The 26,923-nt window shown below is 36.7% G+C and overlaps 1 protein-coding gene and 1 pseudogene across 6 annotated transcripts in view; both read right to left on the bottom strand.

The window, feature by feature from the left end:
* The window catches only part of LRBA (LPS responsive beige-like anchor protein), a 747,733-nt gene that overhangs the window by 495,683 nt on the left and 225,127 nt on the right, over positions 1-26,923 (bottom strand). For all 6 annotated transcript variants that reach the window (XM_051819347.2, XM_051819345.2, XM_051819348.2 and 3 more), the window contains exon 34: positions 26,342-26,403. In XM_051819347.2, coding sequence (XP_051675307.2) covers positions 26,342-26,403 — 62 coding nt within the window. The remainder of the gene's footprint in view (positions 1-26,341; positions 26,404-26,923) is intronic.
* LOC127483353 (small nucleolar RNA U13) lies at positions 3,795-3,894 on the bottom strand (annotated as a pseudogene).

Here is a 26,923-nt window from a genome sequence, read left to right as displayed (position 1 = left end):
CTGATCCAGCTCCTTGCTAATGCGCCTGGGAAAGCAGCGGAGGATGGCCCAAGTCCTTGGGCCCCTCCACCCACAATGGGAGACTCAGAAGAACCAGAGGATAGAAGACTCTCTCCTTCTGTCTGTCTCTTTATCTACCTCTCTTTATAACTCTTTTGAATGAATAAAATAAATCTTTAAAAATATATAAAAAATAAAGGCAGGGCTGGCATCTAACTCCCTCAACACAGGCCACCTTGATACCATTATTTCAGCCAAAAACCAACCAAACTGCTAGAACTCTATCTTCCACAGCTGCAGCATTAAATAAGCCTGTATCAATAAATTCAACCTGATCCAAGTTTACATCCCTTCCACCATGATCCCAAATGCTAAAGTCATTCTGAGTCTGTTTTCTGTTGCTGTCACAGAATACTTGAGCTTGAGTACTTATGAAGGACAGAAGTGTTTTAAACAGCTCATAGTTCTGCAGACCAGATGGTCAAATCCAGTGAGAGCCTTGTGCTGCCTCATAACACGGCAGAAAAGCAGAAGCACAAGTGGGCCCATGTGCAAAAGAGAAAACATGAGGGGATGTTTCTTAATAAAACTTAATAACAAAACCCCATCTAGCAATACTCACTTACTCCCAGGAGAATTAACCCAGTGTAGGGAGAAAGCCTTAACTCCTTTATGACCCAAAAAATTCTTCTCATCTCCATTATATTCGGAGTCAAATCTCAGCGTGACTTTCAGAGGGCACACTACATTCAAAGCACGTACATTCCCTAGATTTCTCTCTGTGTCAATCAGAAAATTCAGGCAGTTATTTCCGAATGCAGCATCCTCTCTTATGAGTCACACTCTGAACCTCACCCCTAGGGACCTCCTATGAGGTCTGGCAGCCACCTAGCCTGGTGGGGGTGGGTTCTGTGGAGAATCACCATTGTTTGGCTAGGAAACCGCCTTCCCAGGAGTTACTGTTTCACCCCTTTTACAGGGGTGAAGAGACTACTCACCCTGGGGGTGGGGACACTGTTTTCACTGGGGACAGAGATGCTGCTTAGACTAAAAAGTAGACTGATCCCAATTTAGAGGCTCAGTGTCATCAGTTTCATCATGGTCTTCTGAGATAGGACCATTCCAACTTTCAGGAGCCTTTCACAATCACTGCTGTCACAATCAACGGTAGACACCTATCAAGGCCCAGGGTTCAATCAGTAATTCAGCCAGCTACAAGATGAAATTCTAGTTCCATGTTTACCAATCTTGCCTGATGACAACAGGAGATAAGGATTTCATTCAGGGAATACAGTGAGGTTTTCAAGTCCTTTGTGGGTCACTTGGGATGGTCATTCAAATCCCTGGGCTCATCTTTTCTTTTTCCTAATTTGTCCAGTGAGATTAAAGAAACAAGTCAATACATCATTCATTACTTTACCAAAATTCAAATCATTTCTTCTTATAAGTGGTTGATTGGGAGGATCAAATATTGATATTCCACATTATTTATACTGGCAGGGCTATCATTGTCCTATTTCTTATGGTATCCAGAGTTATTAGCATCTTTAAAGAGATTACAGTGTTGATACCATAAACCTCAGAACCAATTCAAAAAATGTATCCTTAAAATTCTGTTCTGGGGCCGGAGCTGTGCTGTAGTGAGTAAAGTTGCCGCCTGCAGTGCCAGCATCCCATATGGGCACAAGTTCGAGTCCCAGATGCTCTCTGCTATGGCCTGGGAAAGCCATCTTTAAAAAAATTCTCTTCTAGGGTGGCACTCTGGCACAGCAAATTAAGCTACCTCTCACAACAACCACATCCCATATCTGAGTGCTGGATCAAGTCCTAGCCACTCCACTTCAGTACCAACACCCTGCTAATGTGCCTGGCAAACAGCAGATGAGGCTCAAGGACTAGAGTCTTTACACCCATATGGAAGCCTTGAGTGGAGTTTCTGGCTCTGGCGGCTGAGGCCATTTGAGGAGTGAACTAGTAGATGGAAGTCACTGGCATTTTCAAAGGAATATATAAAATCTTTTTTTAAAAAAGAAACTATGACTACTAGAGAAAAAAATTTCCATTCTTCTAAAACACTCTCAGTACCAAAATCTATGGTCAAAGTTCTCCAGGAAAAGAGAAGCAACCAAGTGTATGTATATATATGTATATCCATGGGTTCCACAGCCTCAGATTCAACCACTCAATGATCAAAAATATTTGGAAAAAACACTTTATATCTGCTGAAAACAGTCATTTTTTCCAGTTCTTTACTCCATAAACAATATAGTACAGCAAAATTTACAAAGGAGTACATCATACAGGGCATGATAAGTAATACAGATATAATTTAAAGAAGGATATTCTAAAGAGTCCATGGAAAACTATGTATACTTTTTTTTAATGAAAAATCTATGAAGGCATTTCAAAACATTCAAAAATGTTTCACTAATATAAATTGATCTTTTGATTCCATTACTATGAATTCACTGAAGAACAATCAGAGATTTGCAAATAAATACTATGTAGCTATTGGACAGAATGGTCTATAAATGTTTGTTAGGGCTATTTGGTCCATAGTATTATAGTTTAACTCCAATGCTTCTTCATTAATTTTCTGTGCTGTATTATCAGTCTATTAAAGAAAAATCTCCAACTAGTGTTACACTGGTTTCTCTCCCTTTCAATCTAATTTTTAATCAGTTACTCTGGCATTGGGTGAATATATATTTAAAAATTATCATTTCTTCTTGTAGAACTGATCCCTTTATCATTATACAAAGACCTTCTTTGTCTCATTCAGGAATTTTTTACCCAGTCTCTTTTTTTCTGACAAAGTACAGTTATTCCTGCTCATTTCTGATTTATATTTGGGTGGAATATCTTTTCCCAGCCCGTTACTTTCAGTCTTTTTATGTCTTTACTGGTGAAGTGAATTTTTTGTAGGAGGCGTATTACTGGGCCATCTTCTTGTTTTAAATCCATGCTGCCAGTCTAAATCTTTTAGCTGTGGGGGACAGGGGAAAGGGTTTAATGTTTCACAATCAGGGTTATTACTGATAGATAAGAACTTACTTTTTTTTTTCTTTGCTTGTTTTGTATGGCCTTTGTTTCTTCCTCTATTGTCCATCTTTATGATTTGGTGATTTTCTGAACAGGTAAGGTAGGATTCTTTGATGTTATCTGCTATATGAGAGTGTTTTATACTTTTCATGATATCTTTTTCATGATATCTTTTTGTTTTATTTAAGATTTTTTATTTAAGTATTTTAAAGAGTTATAGAGAGGAGAGGTGGAGAGATCGTTCATCTGCTGGGTCACTTTCCAGATGGCCACAATGGCCAGGGCTGGGTCTTCCACAACGGTGGCAGGGGCCCAAACACAGGCCATCTTTCTTTGCTTTTTCCCAGGCCACTGGCATTCCATGAAGCAGCTAGAACACAAACCAGTGCCCATATGGGATGTTGGCATCACAGATGGGGGCTTTCCCCGATACTACAATGTTGGCCCCTATCCTTTTGTTTGTAGATTTGGGACTCCCTTAAGCATATCTTATAAGAGCAGTCATGTGGTGAAAAATTCTCTCAGTTTTCGCTTGTCTTTGAAAGATTTATTTCTCTCTCATTTCTGAAGAACAGCTTTGTTGGATATAGTATTCTTGATGTGTTGTTTTTTCTTTCAGGACCTTGTCTATATCATCTCATTCTCTACTATTTGTAAAGTCTCTACTAAAAATAACGAGGATTCCCTTAGATGTGATGAGACACTTGCCCCTCATTTTTCTAGTTAAAAATTTTTCTATAACAATTTTTTCATGCCAAACGATGGAAAAACACTTTAACACAGTTTGAGGGAGACACACCTCACAGAAATGGCATGAAAACCCAATCCTCACTCTATGAATCACAAAAGAATATCTTACTGTTTTTAGAATTCTCTGTATCTTGGACTCATTATGGTTTGACTTACTATAACATGCCTCAGAAGTTTTCTCAGTCAATCTGAGGTCCTTGGAGTTTCTTGAATAGCTATACCTTTCCCAACATTTGGAATTTTTCCAGATATTATTTCTATACACCTCTCTTTATCTTCTTTCTAAACAATTACATTAACATTTGTTTGCTTAGTGGTGTCCTGTAAGTCTTCTAGGATTTTTTCACTCAAAAAATACTTTCATTTATTTATTTTCATTTATTTGCAAGGCAGACAGGCAGGGATCTTCCATTTGTTGCTTTATGCCCCAAATGCCTGCAACAGCTGGGGCTGGGCCAGGCTAAAATAGAAATAGGGAACTCAAACTGGGTCTCCCATATTGTTGGTAGGAACCCATCTGCGATCTACCAAGCTGTGCATTATAGAAAGCTGAAACTGGAAACTGTGGCAGGACCTGAATCCAGATACTCCAGTATGGGATGCAGACATCCCAAGCAGCACCTTAATTCTGTACCAAATGGCAACTCTTCATCTTTTTCATTTGTGTCTGACTGGGTTATTTCAAAAGACCTGTTTACAAGCTCTGAGATTCTTTCTTCTGCTTGATGTGGTCTGTTTTGAGGTTCTCCACTAAATTTTTAAATTTCTTTACTGAGCTTTTCAGTTTTAAGATTTGTTTCCTTCTTTTTTCATTATCTCCATCTCTGTGATAAATTTCCAATTCACTTATGAACTGCTTTCCTAATTTCACTGAATTGTCTCTTCTAATGAGCCTGAGTTTCCTTAAAATAATTATTTTGAGTTTTTCAGGTAATTTTTTTCTTTCTTTTTTTTTTTTATTTGACAGATAGAGAGAGAAAGAGACAGAGAGAGAAATGTCTTCCTTTCCGTTGGTTCACCCCCCCCCGCAATGGCCACTACGGTCAGTGCTGCACCGATCTGAAGCCAGAAGCCAGGTGCTTCCTCCTGGTCTCCCATGCAGGTGCAGGGGCCCAAGCACTTGGGCCATCCTCACTACCCTCGCGGGCCACAGCAGAGAGCTGGAGTGGAAGAGGAGCAACCGGGACTAGAACCCAGCGCCCATACGGGATGCCGGTGCTGCAGGCAGAGGATTAACCAAGTGAGCCACGGCACCGGCCCCTCAGGTAATTTATCAGTTTAGTTCATTTCAAGGTCTATAGCAAGACTGCTAAGTGTGTTTCTTTGTAGATATTATATAACTTTGCTTCTTCATGCATCTTGTGTCCCTGGATGGATATCTGATTACCATGTGGACCAGTTTATATAGCAAAATATTTTCTCTTGGTGTTGGTTGAGTAGACTACTTGATTTAGTTCAAGGTGGGCACAGTAATGTAGTCTCTGAGTAGTTTTTTAGATGCAGTCAATGTCACTGTCGCCCAAATGTGGAATCTCTGAGATTGTTCTACTGGTCGAAATGCAGTTCTCCAAATACAGTGGGTTCTCCAGCAGCTCTGGGAAAAGTGTATGCAGCTGTGGGTGCAGGGTGCCTATCAGATACCATGGATTGCCTAGGAGCAGTGTGACAGTAGGAATACAGGCTTCATACAGCTAGCACCACAGTGAAGTAGGGGTACCCATCAGCTTTCCCTGGCTTTGCATGAGTGGAAGAAATTCGGCAAGCCAGGGCAAAAACAGCAAAGCAGTACTGTTGGCAAGAGGAAGACAACTTTGAATGTCCAGTGTCTACACACAGGGTGGGCCACATTGGTGAACCTTGGCAGGGCATCCATCATTGACTGAGGCCTATGCTTCACAGGACATACGAGGTACAGCCACCTAGGGCCACAGGAGAGGCCACCCACATCAGCTACCTGACTGCAATGTGGGGCTGTAGACAGCTGGGCAGGCTGCCCAGCAGCTTCCTGGGATCATGAAAAGGTAGGTGGAGGGTTCCCAGCTGCTTCTGGGAATCAATGGCTAGGGGGTTTGGCCAGTAGAATAACACACATAGTTTGCTAACCACACAATAGGTATTTATCTAAGATCATTCTGAAAAACGTCTAAAAAGAATAGAGGAAGCATTCAAGTTTCACAAACACTGAATCAAAACTATGAAACTACACATGTATCATAAGCTAAATATTTGCAATTTTTTTAAAGATTTATTTATTTATCTGAGAGGCAGAGTTAAAGACAGAGAGGAGAGACAGAAAAGCAGGTCTTCCATCTGCTGGTTCACTCTCCAAATGGCCTCAACCACTGGAGCTGGGCCGATCCAAAGCCAGGAGCTAGGAGCCTCCTCCAGGTCTCCCAAATGGGCACAGGGGCCCAAGCTCCTGAGACATCTTCCACTGATTCCCCAGGCCATCAGCAGAGAGCTGGATGAGAAGATCTAGATCTAGAGAGCCGGATCAGAAGAACAGCAGCCAGGACTGAAACTGGCGCCCATATGGGATGCTGGTACTGCCGGCAGAGGCTCAACCTAATATGCCATAGTATGGACCACTGGAATCAGCATTTTTTAATGTCAGAATTATACTCTACCAAATGAAATTAACTTCATTTCCTGGTAGCAAAATATTTCTTTTATAAATTTGTGTCTCAAGAGTTAAACATAATTTATATTCAAAGGAATAAATAATAATTTAACAAAAATACAACTCATATCAAACTGCTTAATTTGGCCGGTGCCGCGGCTCACTAGGCTAATCCTCCGCCTGCGGTGCCAGCACCCCGGGTTCTAGTCCCAGTTGGGGCGCCAGATTCTGTCCCAGTTGCTCCTTTTCCAGTCCAGCTCTCTGCTATGCCCTGGGAAAGCAGTAGAAGATTGCCCAAGTCCTTGGCCCCTGCACCCGCATGGGAGACATGGAGGAAGCCCCTGGCTCCTGGCTTCGGATCTGCGCAGCTCTGGCCATTGCATCCATCTAGGGAGTGAACCAGTGGATGGGAGGCTCTCTCTCTCACTTTCTCTCTGTCTCTGTCTGCCTCTGCCTGTCTGTAACTCTGCCTTTCAAATAAATAAATAAATCTTTAAAAAAATAAAATAAATCAAGTTGTATAGGTGTAGTTCCACTAACCTAACCAGATTAAAAAAAAAAAAAACTATCAGGAATAAAGAGAAGAGGCCACAGGAAAAAGCTTACATGAGGAAGGGAATATATTAACACAAAACTGAAAAGCACATTATACACAGGGCTAAGGTCAAAACTAAGAAAACTTATTCATAGAACAGATACAGTAATTTTAAGTGTGCAAAGTAAACTATCAATAACTTTTCAACAGATTTCCTACTTCATGTCAGCACTCTCTCAACACAAATTTGAGTAACCACAAAGCAGAATTTGTTCTTCTTTTAGCTTTAGTTAGAAGATAAAACACATAATTCAATGAAATAGAGAAACAGATTAATGCTCTTTGGAAAGTTTTGGTTTCAATTATTTTGTGAACATCTGCATCTAAAATGTACAACTAGCATCTATAAATATTATGATTCAGTCAGTAAATAAAATGTATTATGGAAAACTATAAAGTTAAATACAAGAGAAAAGAAACAACACTTCTATTAAAATATTAGCAAATGGCTCATTTTTATAGTTGCTACTTAAATACTTTTGAATAATTATATGCAAAAAAATGAATTTTGAAAAAGTATTCAGGGGATTTACAAAATATGGGAAACAAAGATTATAAACTTAAAAAGAATGAAATAACCAAGAAATCAATTATATAACCTTATAAATATATTCTTCAATTATTTCTAAATAAAAAATCCAACCCACTTAATGTTGGCTGTAGGCATATGAAATATTAATATATTTTCTAATGCTTCTAAAATTTATTTTTAAAAATGTCAGGAAAAACACATTCTCTAACAAACAAAGATCCTTCTAATAACTTCCAAACTGGCATCAATTTTGTCAAGATCTTTCACTAATCAATACAGAAACTTTGATTTCAATAAAGGTGATAAAAGTTGCTCTAACCCTTTCCAGCTACAAGCTCTCAACAGATGATCATCATTAAGCCTAGACCAGGACTCCACATTCAGAAGCTATATAAATGTGTCCTGTTAGTACTTGGTTAGTCTGTTTGGCAACTTGAGTTCTCCAGACATATGGCAACTGCTGCCCTTTGAGGTCTGAAGTCAAGTCTTTGGGGAATCTCCGAGCCTACGCTGAAATTACAAGGACTGTTCATTAGAGACTGCTGCAGGGAAACATGAAAGACCTCCATTACAACTATATAAAACAGCTAATTATTTTTAAAAGATTTTTAAATCATCTAATATACTCAGCTATAATAAAAAGTATTTGCCAATTCAAAGACATTAATTTCTGGAAAAATACTACTTTCAGGACATGTGTGCCAACAGTTTTCTTCTTGCTTCCCATCTTCCACCTCAATAAACTAAACATTCATTTTTTAAGAATGATCAAGATTTTAACATCATGGGAGAAAATTAATTCATCTCATACTTCTACATCCTGTATACAGACCACTATAAATATTTTTCAAATGAAGTTAATTTTAGAAATGAATCCGTGCTAATACTTTGGAATAAAGTACACTATTAAACTCAGCCAGATATACTTAACATAGACATGTTTGTTTTGAAATATATCATTTCTTATTCAAGAACCTGCCTACATTAATTTAATTTTAATTAATCATCAGTGAAAAATTATAAGCAAAAATGGTAAAATTACTCTATATAAAATGGTACTGATTAGACAATATTAAGCAAAGAATGAAAATAAATGAGGATTCAAATGTTTATAATTAAGACTATCAATAAATGAGAGACAGAGTTCAAAAAATCTTATAATTTTATATTTTGTCAGCAGTATCCTGAAAACAAAGTAAATATTTTCTATTAATTACTGTTGCTATTTAACTATTTGAATGTCTAGACACTTTTTAATTCAAGAGAATAAACGGTATCATTATTTATTAGCTTTTACAAAACCATACTACCACTGAATATTTACTTCAGCAACAAATCTTTATCAAATGTTATATAAAACTCATTAACCTGCCTCAATCATTTCTTAAATCCACATATATGTTGATATCTGACAGACTAATTCCAAAACACAATAACACTTTCAACCCATTTATAAAAAGACAACAGAAATCAAGTATGCTAAACATGTTTTAAAGAATAAAAAAATTCTTAAAAAAACAGATTTCAAATGATTTATATGAATGACTAGTGCTGAAGTTAATTACAAGTAACCCAATAAAATAGTGCCTTTATTATTGTACAGCAAGTAATAGCTCTAGATGTAAAAACCAGAACTCTTTCTGCTGACTTTTGCATGCCCATTCCCACAGCACACAACATGAAGAATTAAACATGAAGTAAATAAGCCACACAGAAAGCAGCAGTTTTAACTAAATGCAGAAAACTTTGTTGCTGCTTAATCATGTTTAACCATGTGGGGTCTTCCAGTCCGAACACAGACGGCTGTAAAGTGATACTATGTGTTCACTGAATGAATTGTTAGGGTAAATTCAAAATGAGAATGTATTTTCAGGGCTAAACTTTTAGCTTCAAATAAAAACTAAACAGCTGTGAGATAACATTAAAATTGCTTCAACACTGGACAGAAGCAATTGAGTTTTCTGTTATGTTTATGATACCAAATGATATCTTCAGGATTAAAATTTTTCAAACCTCACATGTATACATTGTGAAATGACTAAATATATACTGAACACCTTTTTAGTTAGTGAGAACACCTAAGAACTACTCTCTTAGCCCGAATCTCATTCTTTACAGAGGCCTTTTTCAAATGATACCTCCTCTCGTCCCTCCTCCATTCTGCTAGGGCTCAGGTTGAGAATCATCATATTGGACAACTTTTTATAATAATGATATATTTAGCCAGAAAAAAAGGTTGACAATCAATGAACTAAAATAACTGTTATAAAAATCATTTTCAGCTATACTACCACAGGAAAGCTATTAAAAGTAAAACAGTAGAGGGCCGGCGCCGCGGCTCACTAGGCTAATCCTCCGCCTAGCGGCGCCGGCACACCGGGTTCTAGTCCCGGTCGGGGCGCCGGATTCTATCCCGGTTGCCCCTCTTCCAGGCCAGCTCTCTGCTGTGGCCAGGGAGTGCAGTGGAGGATGGCCCAGGTGCTTGGGCCCTGCACCCCATGGGAGACCAGGAAAAGCACCTGGCTCCTGGCTCCTGCCATCGGATCAGCGTGGTGCGCCGGCCGCAGTGCGCCGGCCGCAGCGCGCCGGCCGCAGCAGCCATTGGAGGGTGAACCAACGGCAAAGGAAGACCTTTCTCTCTGTCTCTCTCTCTCACTGTCCACTCTGCCTGTCAAAAAAATAAAAAAATAAAAAAAAAAACAAATAAAAAAAAGTAAAACAGTAGAAACAAAACACACTAAAGTTTACCAAAGAAACTTAAAAGTCATTATAGTAGTAATCTCTAAGATGGCATCGATGTTACTTGTATTCAGGTACACTTTAGTGAGCTTCCCAGAAAGAGTTTTCATTACAGCTAGCACAGGCCCTCCTTTGGGAGGCTATGAAAAATATAAAAGTCATCCAATAACCTTGTCTACATGGAACAGAATAAAAACTGCTAACCCATGATGTCTTTTCTAGCCCTAAAATTTTGTTTCAAGATAAAAATGAGCCAGACTGGACATATAACTACAAAAAGAATAGAAAATAATAAAGATGCTGCAGGAAATAATGGTGAGCAAGATTTGGCGAGGCAAAGATCTGAAAAATCAAGTTAACTTCATGAAAACAGAGTTATTAAACAGATTGGGGGAAAAGGAGAGTTCTTGTAATGTTTAAAACACAATTCAGAATCTAATAACTTTAATTTACAACTTACTTTGCCCTACAGACAGTTCTATGTACTTTTATACAATACCTAATAAGACCTTAATACCCTAATTTTACTCAATAAGAAACGAGGCTCAAGGATGTAAAGCAAGTGAATTTACCCAAGGTTATACAGTTAATAAATGGTAGAAAAAAACATTTATTGAATTCAAAATTTATCATTATGTCATTTTTTTCAGCTCTCAGTCTTTCCTTAAAAATCTCTTTGGGGCCAGCACTGTGGTGTAGCAGGTAAAGCTGCTGCCTGCAAGGCCGGCATCCAATATGGGCGTCAGTTCGAGTCCCAGCTGCTCCACTTCTGATCCAGCTCTCTGCTATGCCCTGGGAAGGCAAAAGAAGATGGCCCAAGTCCTTAGGGCCCTGCACCCACATGGGAGACCCAGAAGAAGCTCCTGGTTCCTGGCAGCTCAGGCCTCTGCAGCCAATTGGGGAGTCAATCAGAGGATAGAAGACTTCTCTCTCTCCCCCATCTCCGTCTCTCCCTCTCCCCCCCACCCCCGCCCTGCCTCTCTGTAACTCTGCCTTTCAAATAAATAAATTTATTATTATTATTATTATTTGATCGAGTTGGACAGTGAGGGAGTGAGACAGAGAGAAAGGTCTTCCTTCCGTTGGTTCACTCCCCTAATGGCAGCTACGGCTGGAGCTACGCCAATCCAAAGCCAGGAGCCAGGTGCTTCCTCCTGGTCTCCCATGTGGGTGCAGGCACCCAAGCACTTGGGCCATCCTCCACTGCCCTCCCGGGCCACAGCAGAGAGCTGGAGTGGAATAGGAGCAGCCAGGACTAGAACCTGGCACCCATATGGGATGCCAGTGCCACAGGCAGAGGACCAGCCAAGTGAGCCACGGTGTCGGCCCAAATAAACAAATCTTAAAAAAGAAAAAGAAAACCTGTTCCAGGGGGCAGTGTGTGGCAAAGCAGGTTAAGCAGCTGCCTGTGATACCAGCATCCCATATGAGTACCGGTTCAAGTCCCAGGTACTCCACTTCTGACCCAGTCCCCTGCTAATGCACCTGGGAAGCAGTGAAAGATGGCTGGCTCAAGTGCTTGGGTCCCTGCCACCCATCTGAGAGATCAGAATGGAATTCCATGCTCCTGGCTTCAGCCTGGCTTGGTCCTGGCTGTTGTGGCCATCTGGGGAATGAACCATTGGATGGCAGAACTCATCCTCTCTTTCTCTTTCCCTTTCTCTGCCTTTAAAATAAATAAATCTTAAAAAGGACCTGGTCAAGTAATTTTCTGTTCTGAAGTAGTTAAGAAATTTACTCCTAGGAAAGCAAATACATAGCTTCAATGTTGTGATTCTTACTTCATTTAGGCCCAAATCAAAGTTCAAACTGTAGACTGTCTTAAAACTATGGGCATATTTCTGGACTTTTGTATCACAAAACTGACAGCTTGACTAAAAATGGCCTGACTAAAAAATGCACAATAGATAGAGTAATTATGTATTAGGAGTATAACTGTCCCTTTCTAAATTATACAATTAACTTCTAGATGTACATGTCAAGGCACTAAAATACATGTAACAATTTTATTTCAGAGTTGACTAAGTCAAACTATGCAAACACTTTAAACAAACACCAAATTTTAAATCTGGATACTAAGTAGCTGGAATGGTTAATTAAATGATTACACTGACTAAAATGCATTCAAAGTCAGAGTTAATATATTTGTTCAAAATAGAGAGACAAAGAGATAGATCTTCCACCCGCTGATTCACTCCCAAATGGCCACAATGCCCAGGACAAAGCCAGGAGCTTTTTCCATGTCTCCAACATGGGTGCACCGGCATATGAGCAAGGAAACAGATGGGAAGTTGAGCAACCCAGACACAAACCAGCACCCATATGGGAAGCCGGTGCTTTTGTATGCTATACTAGAACACTGGCCCCTAAGTAATATATTATTTTTAAAAATATAAAATACAGGAATATAGCTGACCATTCAAAGATTTATCAGAGAGTTTAGTACTAAACGAAGACAATCTCAAGCTTTGCACTTTTAACCCAACCTTTCTACAATACTTCAGCTTTAGTAGATTGAAATTAAGAGAAAGAAAGGACTTGGCAAAAACCAAACAATTCGAGCCGAAAAACAGACATTGACCTGTATTGCTAATTACACTACAATCAGAGAAAAATTCTACACTCAGAAACTCCCATTTGTGTATTCTTCCCTTTTCCTTACTCTCTTCCTAATCCCAAATTTAAAAGACTGGTTGTAAAACAGCAGGGTGCCAAATTAAAACACACTTTATTTTCAGATGTCTCCATGCTCATAGGCTGGCTTCCTGTCAGGAAGAGTTCCATGTCACTGAATACCCCAATCAGCAGGGAACTTGCAAAATTAAGTGCCAGTTGATATTACTTTGTTTTGCATTTACCACCCTTGAGAATAATGTTCAAGGATCTAGTTATGTAGTCAGCATGGTATCATCCTTCTGACTAGACTGCCAAGCCACAGGGTGTACTGCCAGTTCCTCAAAATTTACCTTAAAAGGTTGTGTTTTCTAAACCCCAGAGTGCTGGTGAATCAACAGGACGCCTGTATTTCAGATTAAATCCTAAATCTAAGGTTAAAAAATGCTTTTCTTTGGCTCTAACAAAGAGGTTAAATTAATGTTATGGGAAGGTCTCCACTGAAAGTCAAATAAAGCTCAGTTAATGCTCATTAACTCATAAACCTAAATATTTTACTTTTAAAAAAGAAAAATATGGTACTGTACTCTGATTTATTTTGTTCTTAATATGTTTTTTCTATTATCTAAAGGGAAATGTTTTCATCCTGCAATAGAAAGCTATGTTATAAATTTTGAAACAATTAAAAACAGGTGTTTTCTCAAGTTATCATAAAGTACAGTTATTAGGCTTATTTCAAATATTTAAAATTATCAGTGCTTCTACAATTTTTCAAGAGTGTTTTATGCACCTTGAATCTTCAACACTCTCAAGCTCCCCCATATACATCCTATTCATGCTTCAAAGACCTATACTTTTTTTGTTATACAGTCAACTCTATTACACACAAAATTAAATTAACTTGGCATTTCAACATAAAATATTTTTGCAGTCTTTGTGTATTATAAAGAAAAAGCATTCACAGCAGTTCTAAGTCAAAAACAAGGTGACTGCAATTCAAGCCTATATTTTCATACCAATGTTAGAGACTATTCTACTGATTCTCTCCTATCCATAATCAAAATGCCATGTGTACTGACAACAACAAAATGCATGGGTACTGACAAAAACAGCAATAATCAATTTATATTTCATTCTAAAGATAAGACAGAACATATCAAGAGGGGAAGATAAAACATAAAAATGTTGAAATTTTACATTGTTCCTGGTTGGACCATGCACATATAAACTGGTCTTAAAAACTGCCCCAGTTGTAATCAAAACAGCATGGTACTGGTACAGAAACAGATGGATAGACCAATGGAACAGAATTGAAACACCAGAAATCAACCCAAACATCTACAGCCAACTTATATTTGATCAAGGATCTAAAACTAATTCCTGGAGCAAGGACAGTCTATTCAATAAATGGTGCTGGGAAAACTGGATTTCCACGTGCAGAAGCACGAAGCAAGACCCCTACCTTACACCTTACACAAAAATCCACTCAACGTGGATTAAAGACCTAAATCTACGTCCTGACACCATTAAGTTATTAGAGAACATTGGAGAAACCCTTCAAGATATTGGCACAGGCAAAGAATTTCTGGAAAAGACCCGGGAGGCACAGACAGTCAAAGCCAAAATCAACTATTGGGATTGCATCAAATTGAGAAGTTTCTGTACTGCAAAAGAAACAGTCAGGAGAGTGAAGAGACAACCGACAGAATGGGAAAAAATATTTGCAAACTATGCAACAGATAAAGGGTTGATAACCAGAATCTACAAAGAGATCAAGAAACTCCACAAAAACAAAACCAACAACCCACTTAAGAGATGGGCCAAGGACTTCAATAGACATTTTTCAAAAGAGGAAATCCAAATGGCCAACAGGCACATGAAAAAATGTTCAAGGTCACTAGCAATCAGGGAAATGCAAATCAAAACCACAATGAGGTTTCACCTCACCCCGGTTAGAATGGCTCACATACAGAAATCTACCAACAACAGATGCTGGCGAGGATGTGGGGAAAAAGGGACACTAACCCACTGTTGGTGGGAATGCAAACTGGTCAAGCCACTATGGAAATCAGTCTGGAGATTCCTCAGAAACCTGAATATAAACCTACCATTCGACCCAGCCATCCCACTCCTTGGAATTTACCCAAAGGAGTTTAAACTGATAAACAAAAAAGCGGTCTGCACCCTAATGTTTATTGCAGCACAATTCACAATAGCTCAGACCTGGAACCAACCTAAATGCCCATCAACGGTAGACTGGATAAAGAAATTATGGGATATGTATTCTTTAGAGTACTATACCGCAGTAAGAAACAACGAAATCCAGTCATTTGCAACAAAATGGAGGAATCTGGAGCACATCATGCTGAGTGAAGTAAGCCAGTCCCAAAGGGACAAATACCATATGTTCTCCCTGATCGGTGACAACTGACTGAACACCAAAAAGGAAACCTCCTGAAGTGAAATGGACACTATGAGAAATGGTGACTTGATCAGCATAGCCATGACTGCTAATGGACAACTTAATACATTATCCCTCATAGTATTTTTTTTTTGTCTGTTCTACTTAATATGACTGGTTTAATTCTGTAATTATCACACAGTTATTCTTAAGTGTTGAAAATTAACTGAAATGTGATCCCTGTTAAACATAAGAGTGGGAATAAGAGAGGGAAGAGATGTATAATTTGGGGCATGCTCGGGCTGACTTGCCCCAATAGGTAGAGTTGGAAACATACCAGGGGATTCCAATTCAATCCCATCAAGGTGGCATGTGCCAATGCCATCTCACTACTCCAAGTGATCAATTTCAGTTCACAATTGATCATAATGAAAGGACTAAGAGTCAAAGGGAGCACATAAACAAGTCTAGTATCTGCTAACACCAACCGATAGAATAAATAAAGGGGAGAGTGATCCAACATGGGAAGTGAGATACTCAGCAGACTCATAGAATGGCAGATGTCCTAAATAGCACTCTGGCCTCAGAATCAGCCCTAAAGGCACTCGGATCTGGCTGAAAAGCCCATGAGAGTATTTCAGGCATGGAAAGCCAAGACACTCTGGCAAAAAGATCTCTGTGAGTGAGATCCCAGTGGAAAGAACAGGTCTTCAAAGAGGGAGGTGCCTTTCTCTGAAGGGAGGAGAGAACCTCCACTTTGACTATGACCGTGTCTAAACAAGATAAGAGTCGGAGAACTCAAGGGACTTCCATAGCCTTGGAAACTCATAACTGGTGCATAGGGAGATTACTGATGCCATAAACAGGAGTGTCAATTGGTAAAGTCAACAACAGGAGTCACTGTGCACTTACTCCTCATGTAGGATCTCTGTCCTTAACGTGCTGTACACTGAGGCTTAATGCTATAATGAGTACTCAAACAGTATATTTCACTTTGTGTTTCTATGGGGGTGCAAACGACTGAAATCTTTACTTAATGTATACTAAACTGATCTTCTGTAAAAAAAAAAAAAAAAAAAAAAAAAGAAAGAAATTATCAATTCCCAACTTGACTCTCACTGGGATTAAACATGACAATAGGTCTGATCTGATTTCATCATCATTTAAAAAAATCATCTATTATTTTTCACTTTATGTTTCTGTGTGGGAGCAAACTGTTGAAATACTTACTTAAGGTATACTAAGCTGATCTTCTGTATATTAAGATAATCGAAAATGAATCTTGATGTGAATGGAAGGGGAGAGGGAGTGGGAAAGGGGAGGGTTGTGGGTGGGAGGGACGGTATGGGGGGGGAAGCCATTGTAACACATGAGTCGTACTTTGGAAATTTATATTCATTAAATAAAAGATAAAAAAAAAAAAAAACTGCCCCAAAGTCCAGGTTACCTTGTAAAATAAGGCTGCTAATACAGGAAATGCAATAATTTATTTACAGCATTTGGAAGTATATGTTTCAACTTTTAGGATAATCTGCAAATAAACTGTCATGCAAGTACCAGTATGTTACAAAAAATGGAGAGATTTTTGTACCCAGATAGATTGGTTTATGTTACAAAACCTGAACATTCAACAACATATAAAAATACATTTGCATAAACAGATCAATTTTAAGAGTTAAAGGCTCAACAGTTGAAATATGTCTGTTCCAAGAATTTGTGATGTCTTAAGTGAATGCTAGGCTTAAGCCAATGGTGTGGCTTACAAGTGATGTAAGTAATTCTACAGAAAGAAAAATTTAAGTTCACAAAACTCATTTCTCTAAAAGATATCATCAATAGTGACTCTCTTAGCCAAGTCTTCATTAGACTCAATGCTGATCAGATGAAAGGAACTTAGAAAGTATCATTTTCTAGGGCCAGTGTTGTGGCATAGCAGTTAAAGCCCCCACTGGTGATTCCAGCATCCCAGTTCATATCCCAGCTGCCTCCACTTCATATACAGCTACCTGCTAATGTCCTGAGGAAAGCATCAAAAGATGGCCCAAGTGTTTGGGCCCCTTACACCTATATGGGAGACCAAGAAGCTCCTGGCTTCAGTCTAGCCCAGCCATGGTTGTTATGGTCATCTGGTACATAAATCAGCAGATGAAGATTCCTCTTTTTATTTCTCTCTTTTTGTAACTCTGACTTTCAAACAAGTAAATAAACCTTTACAAAATAAACTATCATGGCTGGCGCTGTGGCGTGGCAAATTAAGCCACTGCCTGCAGCGCCAGCATCCCATATGGGCGCAGGTTTGAGACCCAGCTGCTCCACTTCCAATCCAGCTCTATGCTATGGCCTGGGAAAGCAGGAGAAGATGGCCCAACTCCTTGGGCCTCTGCACCAGTGTGGGAGACACAGAAGAAGCTCCTGGCTCCTGGCTTCGGATCAGCACAGCTCCAGCCACTGTGGCCAATTGGGGAGTAAACCAGCAGATGGAAGATCTCTCTCTGCTTCTCCTGCTCTCTTTCTGTGTAACTCTTTCAAATAAATAAATCTTTACAAATAAATAAACTTTCATTTTATTCCTTCAAGACAAAGTGACACATGGAAGAAATTCAGAATTAGGTTTTGGAGTCTATTATATAAGGGTTAAATTGCCTTTCAGATTAAGGAAGGAGTTGGAGTAAGATGATTATTAAAAAGAACGGAGTCTCTCCTCAATTAAATATTTTTCCATTAATCTAAAACTCCAGGATTAATTTTGAAGACGGAAAATTTACTTAAATAAGGTAAAGATGCTTATTTATTTAATAAGTATCTATTAAGTGTTTATTATGCTATAGACATTGACAGACATTGTAGACAAAGGAACAAGAAATTGTTTCCTGCCATTGAGCAGTTTTATAACACAGTATGACAAGCACTAAAATAGTTCTTAGGTCTATAAATTTGTATAAGTAAAGATCATAAATCATAAACTGATGTTGAGGACATGTAAGCAAGAACTGAAGATGCATCAGAGTTAATAAGACTTGGAATTATTTTTATCCAAACTTATAGTAAAAGCAAAGGAGGCATATAGTGAATAAGTTTTTTCATTTTTAACATACAAGAACATACATGAACAGAGGTTTTAATAATGTGTTATTATGCACCCGACTCAAAATTGATTCATTTCAAAGACTGACTTCTTCAGATCATCTATGAAAAAGCGATTGTTCCAAACACACCTGGATGAATCTGAACTATCAGCATTCTATTCTCCATTCATTTTTCAGAGTTTAAGATCACCAAGAGTGATGCTTTTGTTTTACTATCCAACTATATCTTCTAAAATGGAATTATTATATATTTCAGTAAAACACCCTGGTCTTGGGTATTAGCATCATTTCTTGACTCTAAATTCTGTAGTCTTACTAATATCTTTAATAATGACTCCAAAACTGTATTATATCAAGGTTCTGACCACAAGTAGTCTCCAATCCTGGTTGTCTGGAGGATAAATGGGCAAATTATAAAAAGCACCCACTGGGGCCGGCACTGTGCCACAGCTGGTAGGGCCGCCACATCATGTGGGTCCCAGCTTGTGTTCCAGCTCCAGTTCCAATCCAGCACCCTGCTGTGGCCTGGGAAAGCAGTGGAAGACGGCCCAACAGCCTGGGCCCCTGCACCCACGTGGGAAACCTGGATGAAGCTCCTGGCTCCTGGCTTTCCATCAGCCCAGCTCCAGCCATCGAGGCCAAGTGGGGGATAAACCAGCAGATGGAAGATCTTGCACTCTCTCTGTCTCTCTGTAACTCTGGCTTTCAAATGAATGCATAAATCATTAAAAAAAAAAAAAAGCATCAACAATACTACTGTCAAAGCAACTGTTTAGCTATAGGACTATAAAAAGTCAGTTTACTGCTAATTATTTTCATTTGTTTAATAAATTTTTATTGAAAGTTTATTATATCATATACTGTTATCAGATGATAATCATAAACAAAAATTTATCATCTTTAGACCTGTTGGATTTCTTTAAATGTACAAAAAGTTTAATTTCTACAAATTACATCAATAGTAATATATGCAATTTCTCATTAACCCAAAATACATTATGACTTTTGTGTCTAAACCTCACGGTAATATTTTAATATTATTGCAGAACACAGATCACAACAATATTGACCAAACAAGTTTCACCCCAAAAATAAATACCTATATAATTAAAGTATTTAAATTTATCTTTAAACCTGAGATCAGCTCCACATAAATATGATTTTTAAAATGCTCCTGGTTAAATTTAATTCTAGAGAGAATATCAACTTTCATTTTAATCAGTTCTAAAGACCTCTCCCTTGAGAAATAGTGTGAGTTTCATATAAATTGAGGGCTATATGCAAATCACCTTGACAAGGAAGACAGAACAAGTGACAGATCATTTCTTTTGAGTGAAGCAGTAATAATCACAAGGTTTTTATGAAGATATTAGTTATAATTTTGCATATCCAATGATATTTCTCATTCACTGTGATTAAAGCAGAGAAAAATAGAAGCAGAATACTAAGAAGAGGCACTTCCTACATAACTATGATAGATAGAATTTCACAAATTATATTCCAAAAAAATTATATATAAGCATTACACTAGTAAAAAGGATCCTGTGGTCAAATGTTAGTATTATCTCTATTGTAGATTCAGCAATAGGTATTATACACACAATACACAGATACACACACAAGAGACCCTCAGAAAGTTAGTGGAAAATGCATACTATGAAAAAACTATACATGGATTTCAGAATTTTTGCATCAAAATAAATGTATCTTGGAATTCCATTTTTCCATAAACTTTCTGAAATATTTTTGTATGTATCTGCTGAAGGTCTTGAGAGGCACCCCACAGGAAATAAATTGATGAGAACCAACATTTTCTAAATTTGTTTAATGCTATGTTTTCATAGAATATCCACTATTATCCCACAATACTCACTCTGGAATTTGCTGTACTGGAAAAGATGGACAGTAACAATGGAATAACTAAGTTTATGGCTACCACAACTCTAACCATAGAAAGTTACACACACTAGAGGAAATGATTTAGGAACTGTAATATCTATTGAATCTGACAAAATTATAAAACCATAGAATCTGGCAAAAAAATTCTTTCAGTCATGAGAGACTAAAATTATCTACTCATGACCAAAAACAAAATTAGTATCAGGTTAAACAGCAATCAATAAATAGCTTTTTTTATACTCCACCCTTAACACCACTTCCTGGCCCTGTGCTTTGCTTGTGTTTCTCTTAAAATTCTATCTTGTATTACAGTTGTTTGTCTCTTTTGCCATTTAGGAATAGTAAAATGCAGTTAACAGCAGAAGCTTCTCTTAAAACCATATGAAATAGATTTGCTAAATAAACAAATAAACAATGACACAATCAGGCATAAAGAAGATGCCCTGGTAAAGGCAGACACAGTTACACAAAGCTCTGAAGAAGAGTGAGCATTTGAAATGAATCTGAGAGTAAAAATGGAAAATTCTAAAAGTAGAGTTAATGGCTTTATCATATTACTGTACAAAAGCTTCATACAATAAATTCCCTCATAGGCGAAAAAAATGTATAACTAAACAACTATATTATGGTTGGAAAAAATTCTTTGTTTTATTGCCTCAATTCTTTTCTTTTTTTTAAAAAGCTAACCATATTCTTAACAGTGAGCTTTAGTGAAAAAAGTTGAAATGTACCCTAATACAGCACACTGTGAGGATCTAAGCACCCAATTAAAAGAAAAAAATTTTCATTTATATAAAGTTTTACAGTAAGTAAAACTAATCCAGAGTAACAGAAATCAAATCAATGGGAACCTGAGGTGACAGAGGTGGGTATTGATTGCAAAGGCATACAGGAAGCTTTCTGAATTAAAAAGGTTGCTACATATTTGTGTATATGTGAAAACTCAGGGAACTGTACACCCAAAATGTGTGTACCTGTATCAAATAGAAATGATGCCTCGATAAAGTGTTTTCTTAAGACGTGATTCTGATTAAGTCAAAGAAAACCCAAAAAACAAAGATTCTTTTTAAAAATGGATATGAAGACGGTATCCGGTAATGACAAATTAGCTGACTTAATTTAAAAGAAGACTGAATATAAAAATTATGAAGTATTTCAAAATGAAAGACATCAAAAGGTGAAAGCCCAAAATATCAAGATTTATGGCCCATGTTACCATTCATGTATTAATTACACAATTATATAAATATTTGGTTGAACATTAATTGTGCTAGATACTGGCGATTCAACAGAAAAGAAAAAGTATTTGCCTTCAACAAACTTACAGCCTAAGTGGAAGGAAAAAGAAACAGTGCTCTGAGTGACACCTCATTTGGGCATCTAGTAGTGGGTAAGACAGGAGGCAAGGAAAGTTTTCCACAAGAGAATGTACTTTAGCTTGGAGCTAAATGACTTATTTTTCCCATAAATATTCATTGAGCAGTCATCTCATGCCAGGATTGCTCTAGGTCTTTGGTATACTTTTATAGGCAAAGCAAAAATAGAGGCTTATCTTTATAGAGTTGAAAGAAGTGTAGACTAACTATAATATATAAAATAAGCAAAAAAAAATTTAAATATATTATGATTTGTGGTAATTCTATACTGGCTGATAAGATGAAGACAAAACAGATCTACAGATATAATGGTCTAAGCAAGGGAAATTAAACAGTTCTGAATAATAAGAAGAAATCAACAATTAGAATCACCAAATTTGACAGATGTATTTTAGAGAAAGAAAAAGTATATGCCAATACACAGAAACACAATGGCACATTTGGGTAACTTTAAGTAGTTCACATGACTTGAGAACATATTTAAATTCTACAAAGTGGGGCAGCACTGTGGCGCAGCAGGTTAAACCACTGTCTGAAACGCCTCCATCACATATGGGCACCGATTCAAGTCCCAGCTGCTCCATTTCTGATTCAGCTCTCTGCTGATGCATCTGGGGAAGCAGTGGACAGCCCAAGTCCTTCGACCCCTGTACCCACAAGGGAGACCTGGATGAAGATCCTGGCTCCTGGCTTCAGCCTGGCCCAGCCCAAGTCATTGTGGCCATTTGGGGAGTAAACCATCAGATGAAGTTCTTTTCTCTCTCTCTCTGTCTTTCCCACTCTCTCTGTAATTCCAACTTTCAAATAAATAAATAAATATTTTTTAAAAATCCAAGAAGTAAGAAATGAGGTCCAAGCAATAAAGAAGAACTAACAATGAGGAACATCTATGTGCCACCATATACAGCCAATTTGCTTCTTTATTTTTTGGTATGTTCTAATAATCAAATTCTAATAAACATATCCATCACAACTATATAAAATGAAAAATTCAAGAACTAAAAGGCAAGAGCTACAGTGTTAATGTCATATATTCAATAAGGGATAAACTCAAATACAGAAAGAAATCTAAGAAAAAATAAATTATAGGAGAGTAAAAGGAAAAAAATTTACTACAAATATTTAGAAAAAATTCAATCACAAAACTGACATAATAGCCTAACAGTGGTACTGATTCTAATTGTGATTAACATTTTTAATTTATAACACAAAGATACAGAAATAAACAAACATTCAAATAAAAAATGACTAAATCTTGTATCATTACCTGCACAAGAAGGAAGTATTTCCCAAAATGGCAAGTCTCCATGCTTTGATTAAACATTTCTTAAAGAAATATCAGACTTAAAGAATTTTCAGTTAATTTTTATCACTAATTAATTACTCAGGATGCCAGGACAGACTACATGGTGCTTCTAGTTTTTCTATATACTGTATGCATTTCTGATAAATGGGAAAAGAATAGATGACCTGGCAGAAGGCTCAGACAATAATATGTGATTTACAGGACATGAATGCAGCTACCACAAGATTTATCTGACAGCCCTCTCCGATAGTGGACTGTTGAGTATCCGATGGAATGATTTCTAGTCTAGAAAGTCTACTACTGAGTAGCCATACACATTATTTATTTATTAGATGTTTTGGGTTGAAACCATTTTTAAATGATGCACTTCACAATGCACAGTCATAAATTTACCTTTAAACCCAAGAAGGGAGGTAGTGTTATTGGAATGTATGTCAGACTGAATTAGGATGAGCAACGCAACGCTTTTATAAAGTGGCCTTGAATGCAATGTCAATTCTTTCAAAAATGGTATTAATGTCAAATGAGCAAGACACAAACACTTTGTATGATACTGGACTAATATTATCTGTAATATTTACCTAACATTTTCTTCAAATATAGATTTCTACCAATTTGTACATACATACAACATATATGAAGCACAAATAAGTTGCATGCTTGCAACAAATTAAATCTGAAATATAGGTGATAACCTGTTCAATCTTTTGTGTGCATCAGAGAACATACGGTTTTCTAAAGAATGTATACAGTCTTATTTCAAGAAGTAAAAAGGACTTAAATCAACCATTGATGTTTCAATACTTCTTGAATTATTTTATATGGGATTCAATACATAAACAAATATAATTCAATAAACCTTGAATATATCTTAATTTTAGATGAAACTATGCAGAGTTCAGTAAGGGAGCTTTTCAACTATAAATAGTAACACTATTCCCAAACAATGTTAAAATTTAAATAGAATAAAATATGAAATTATACCTAATCCACTTTTAAGGAATATAAAATATTCCTGAAAATATAAATATATTTGAAGTTTTACATAAATATATAGTGATCTATTTGGTCTTATGGGTAACAAACCAAATATGATCATTTCCTCATTTCTTAAATTTAGGCTCTAAATTCTCGTTCCTAATAAAATATAAACACCTTGCTTTAAAAATGCAAAAAGAAAATAAGTTTCCAATGGATTCATGAAAAATAATCAGAACACGGCTGATTGTCATGAAATTAACACCAACTAATTTGTAAAGTTCTAAATCAAATTTGCAGATGTTAAGTTCATAAGCATATCCCATTATTTATGTGATTAAAAAGGAGTTTTTGACCTGATCTTTCGATCTTTGGCACTCAGTGCTCTCCATCTCCTCTTAAAAAATTAATTAAAATTTTAGCAAGATGGTAGCTTTTACTTCCCACCCTATCTCAGACTAAAAAAAATTATCAATCAAACTCAAGCCATCCCCACCCAGCATCTGCAAAATGTCGACTTGAAATTCAATTTCATATCTCTTAAGCTTTCATGTAGAAAAAGACAGTCCACTTCTTAACAAAATAAATCACTTCTGTGATTACCAAGTTGACCTCTTTGAATTAGGAAAATTCAAAGTGAAAAATGTAATTATCACCCAAGAACAATCTGTATACATCTGGAGCTAATTCTGGCTTCATTTTTCACATCATTTTTCACACTGTGCTACATCTTGTTGAGATGCCATAGAACTTTTAAAGAATTCATAAAAAATGTTAAGAAATTCAAATACCCAGTAATGTACTTTATTCTAAAAAAAAAAATCCTTGAGAATTTCTGACTTTTGAAACATTTCTACTACGTGATCTTCAAAACCCATTTGACTGCTTTAGTATTAAATAGCACTGTGACATACATGACAAATAGGTATATTAAAACATGTCATTCTTTATCTTTACAGTTTCTAACATTCAAATATGTAATGAAACACAACTGAAGTAGCTCTCCTGTAACCAAAATACATTTGATTCTTTTAAACTGGAAAGTGAAACTTCTTTATCAAAACATATCTATGACTATAAACAAGTCCTATGGTCCTTCAGAAGAAACATCTCAAAGTATACCTGAAAGCCTCTTAAAGGGGGAATTTTGTGCAGGTGCAAGATCAGTACATGGCAACTTTTATCCGAGAAATAAACAATCAATTATTTCAAATCAGATGATTAAATGGAAAATTTTACCTAGTCATTTTTGGAGAAATGGCATTTTCTAAAGGTGATGATTAAATTATAGAAACATAGTGCTCATCGAATCTAATAATAAGCCCACTAAGAAGCATAACAACTCATGAGTTTATTATAAAAATCAATTAGGTGTAATCTCTAGAAATAATTGTTCTTACTACACTTTATTGACAATGCATAGTATTGATTTTTCACACCTTCTATGATTCTTTATTTTGTATTCATGAAATGTCCATCAGCACAGTCTAAATAAATTTGGCAATATAGGCACTAAAACAAATAAATCGATGGAAAGAAACATTAATTTTGCATTATCCTTATTTGTTAGGCAAGTAAACCATAAGAGTTGTAAATGAAGGTCAAAGGTTTTGAAATGGGTCAAAACCCTTGACCTCTAGACCAATACCCTTCCTATTAAAAAAGGCTATTTTAAAGTTTTAAGTAGGGGAATTTACTACCAGTAAGACACCACTTTTTTAAAAGACTACAAAGAAAATTCTCAATAAAAACATTCAGCGCTTTAACTGCAAAACAGAAAAGAAAACATCACAGGACAGATGATGTTTATGTAAGTTTAAAAAATCATTAAGAAGTTTACCATAAGAAGTAAACTGTAACAGTGTGTTACACTGTAAGTAATTTTGCTCTTAATAACTTATTTTCTTTATCTTATTATGATGGCTGCCACATTTTTGCTATGTTTAACTAAATCTATGTATGTCAAAATTAATTAGCAATGACACGGATTTAAAATTATATATCACTCATTTTATAACCTCTGCACAAAGGGAAGTAAACCCATGATTCCCAGTGGAACCAGAGGGGCACTCCACAAGGTACATAAATAAACCTGCTTCTATAACATTAATATACACAGCAAAGAAATTTAATCATCTCAAGATAATTTGATCTGGACACTTGTATTGTAAGGCTAAAAATCCTTTGTTTTTCTTTATATACTTGCCTTCTCTCTCTAGTTTCTTCAAAACCATAGGCTATTAACACAGACAAGAATTAATTATTTTGTAGTACAAATTATTTAAAACTGCAAGCTCCAAACTATATTATAGCAAAAAGTTCTGATAATGCAAATATAATTTTCTTGTCAAAACAAATTCACATGAGAATATACTTTCAATTAAACATTTATTCCTATACTTACCTGAGAACACAGTAGCATAACCAATTCCACAACTGAACTACTAGACTTCATGCAAACCAGACCTATTTTAAAGAGAATTTTTTAAAAATTACAAAGTAAAAAAACAAATGAGGGATTTGCTATTCAACTTTGTCCAAACTGATATTTAAAATAAAATTAACATCTTGCCAAAAAAGAAAGAAACCCTAAATTCATATACATTTGTTCATGATTAAACAAGATGCCCATATTTACTTTAAACCTGGCATCAAAACTACTACCACTTTTGTTAACTATCTCATTTCAGCTTTCAAAACACTGAAACATTTATTACAACTTCATACATAATGACATTTCACAATACTCATAGAAATGTGCACAACATATGCCATATTGATCAATATCATCTACATTTTGTTTTGGAGAGAGTTGATCGTTATACTTGCAGAGAAGGGAAATGGCTCCCTGACCTTTGCTTTCTCCACCACACTCTCTCCCTTCAACCTTCTAGCTATCAATCAAGTTTCCATTTTGTTTCATGGCAGCAGACATCCCAAACACTCTTATTAGTACCCTGACCTCTAACCTCACACTAAACCTTAC

The sequence above is a fragment of the Oryctolagus cuniculus genome, chromosome 8, assembly GCF_964237555.1.
Source record: "Oryctolagus cuniculus chromosome 8, mOryCun1.1, whole genome shotgun sequence".
Lineage (NCBI taxonomy): Eukaryota > Metazoa > Chordata > Mammalia > Lagomorpha > Leporidae > Oryctolagus > Oryctolagus cuniculus.
The sequence above is the reverse complement of the archived record's forward strand: the minus strand, read 5'-3'. Positions and strand labels throughout refer to the sequence as shown.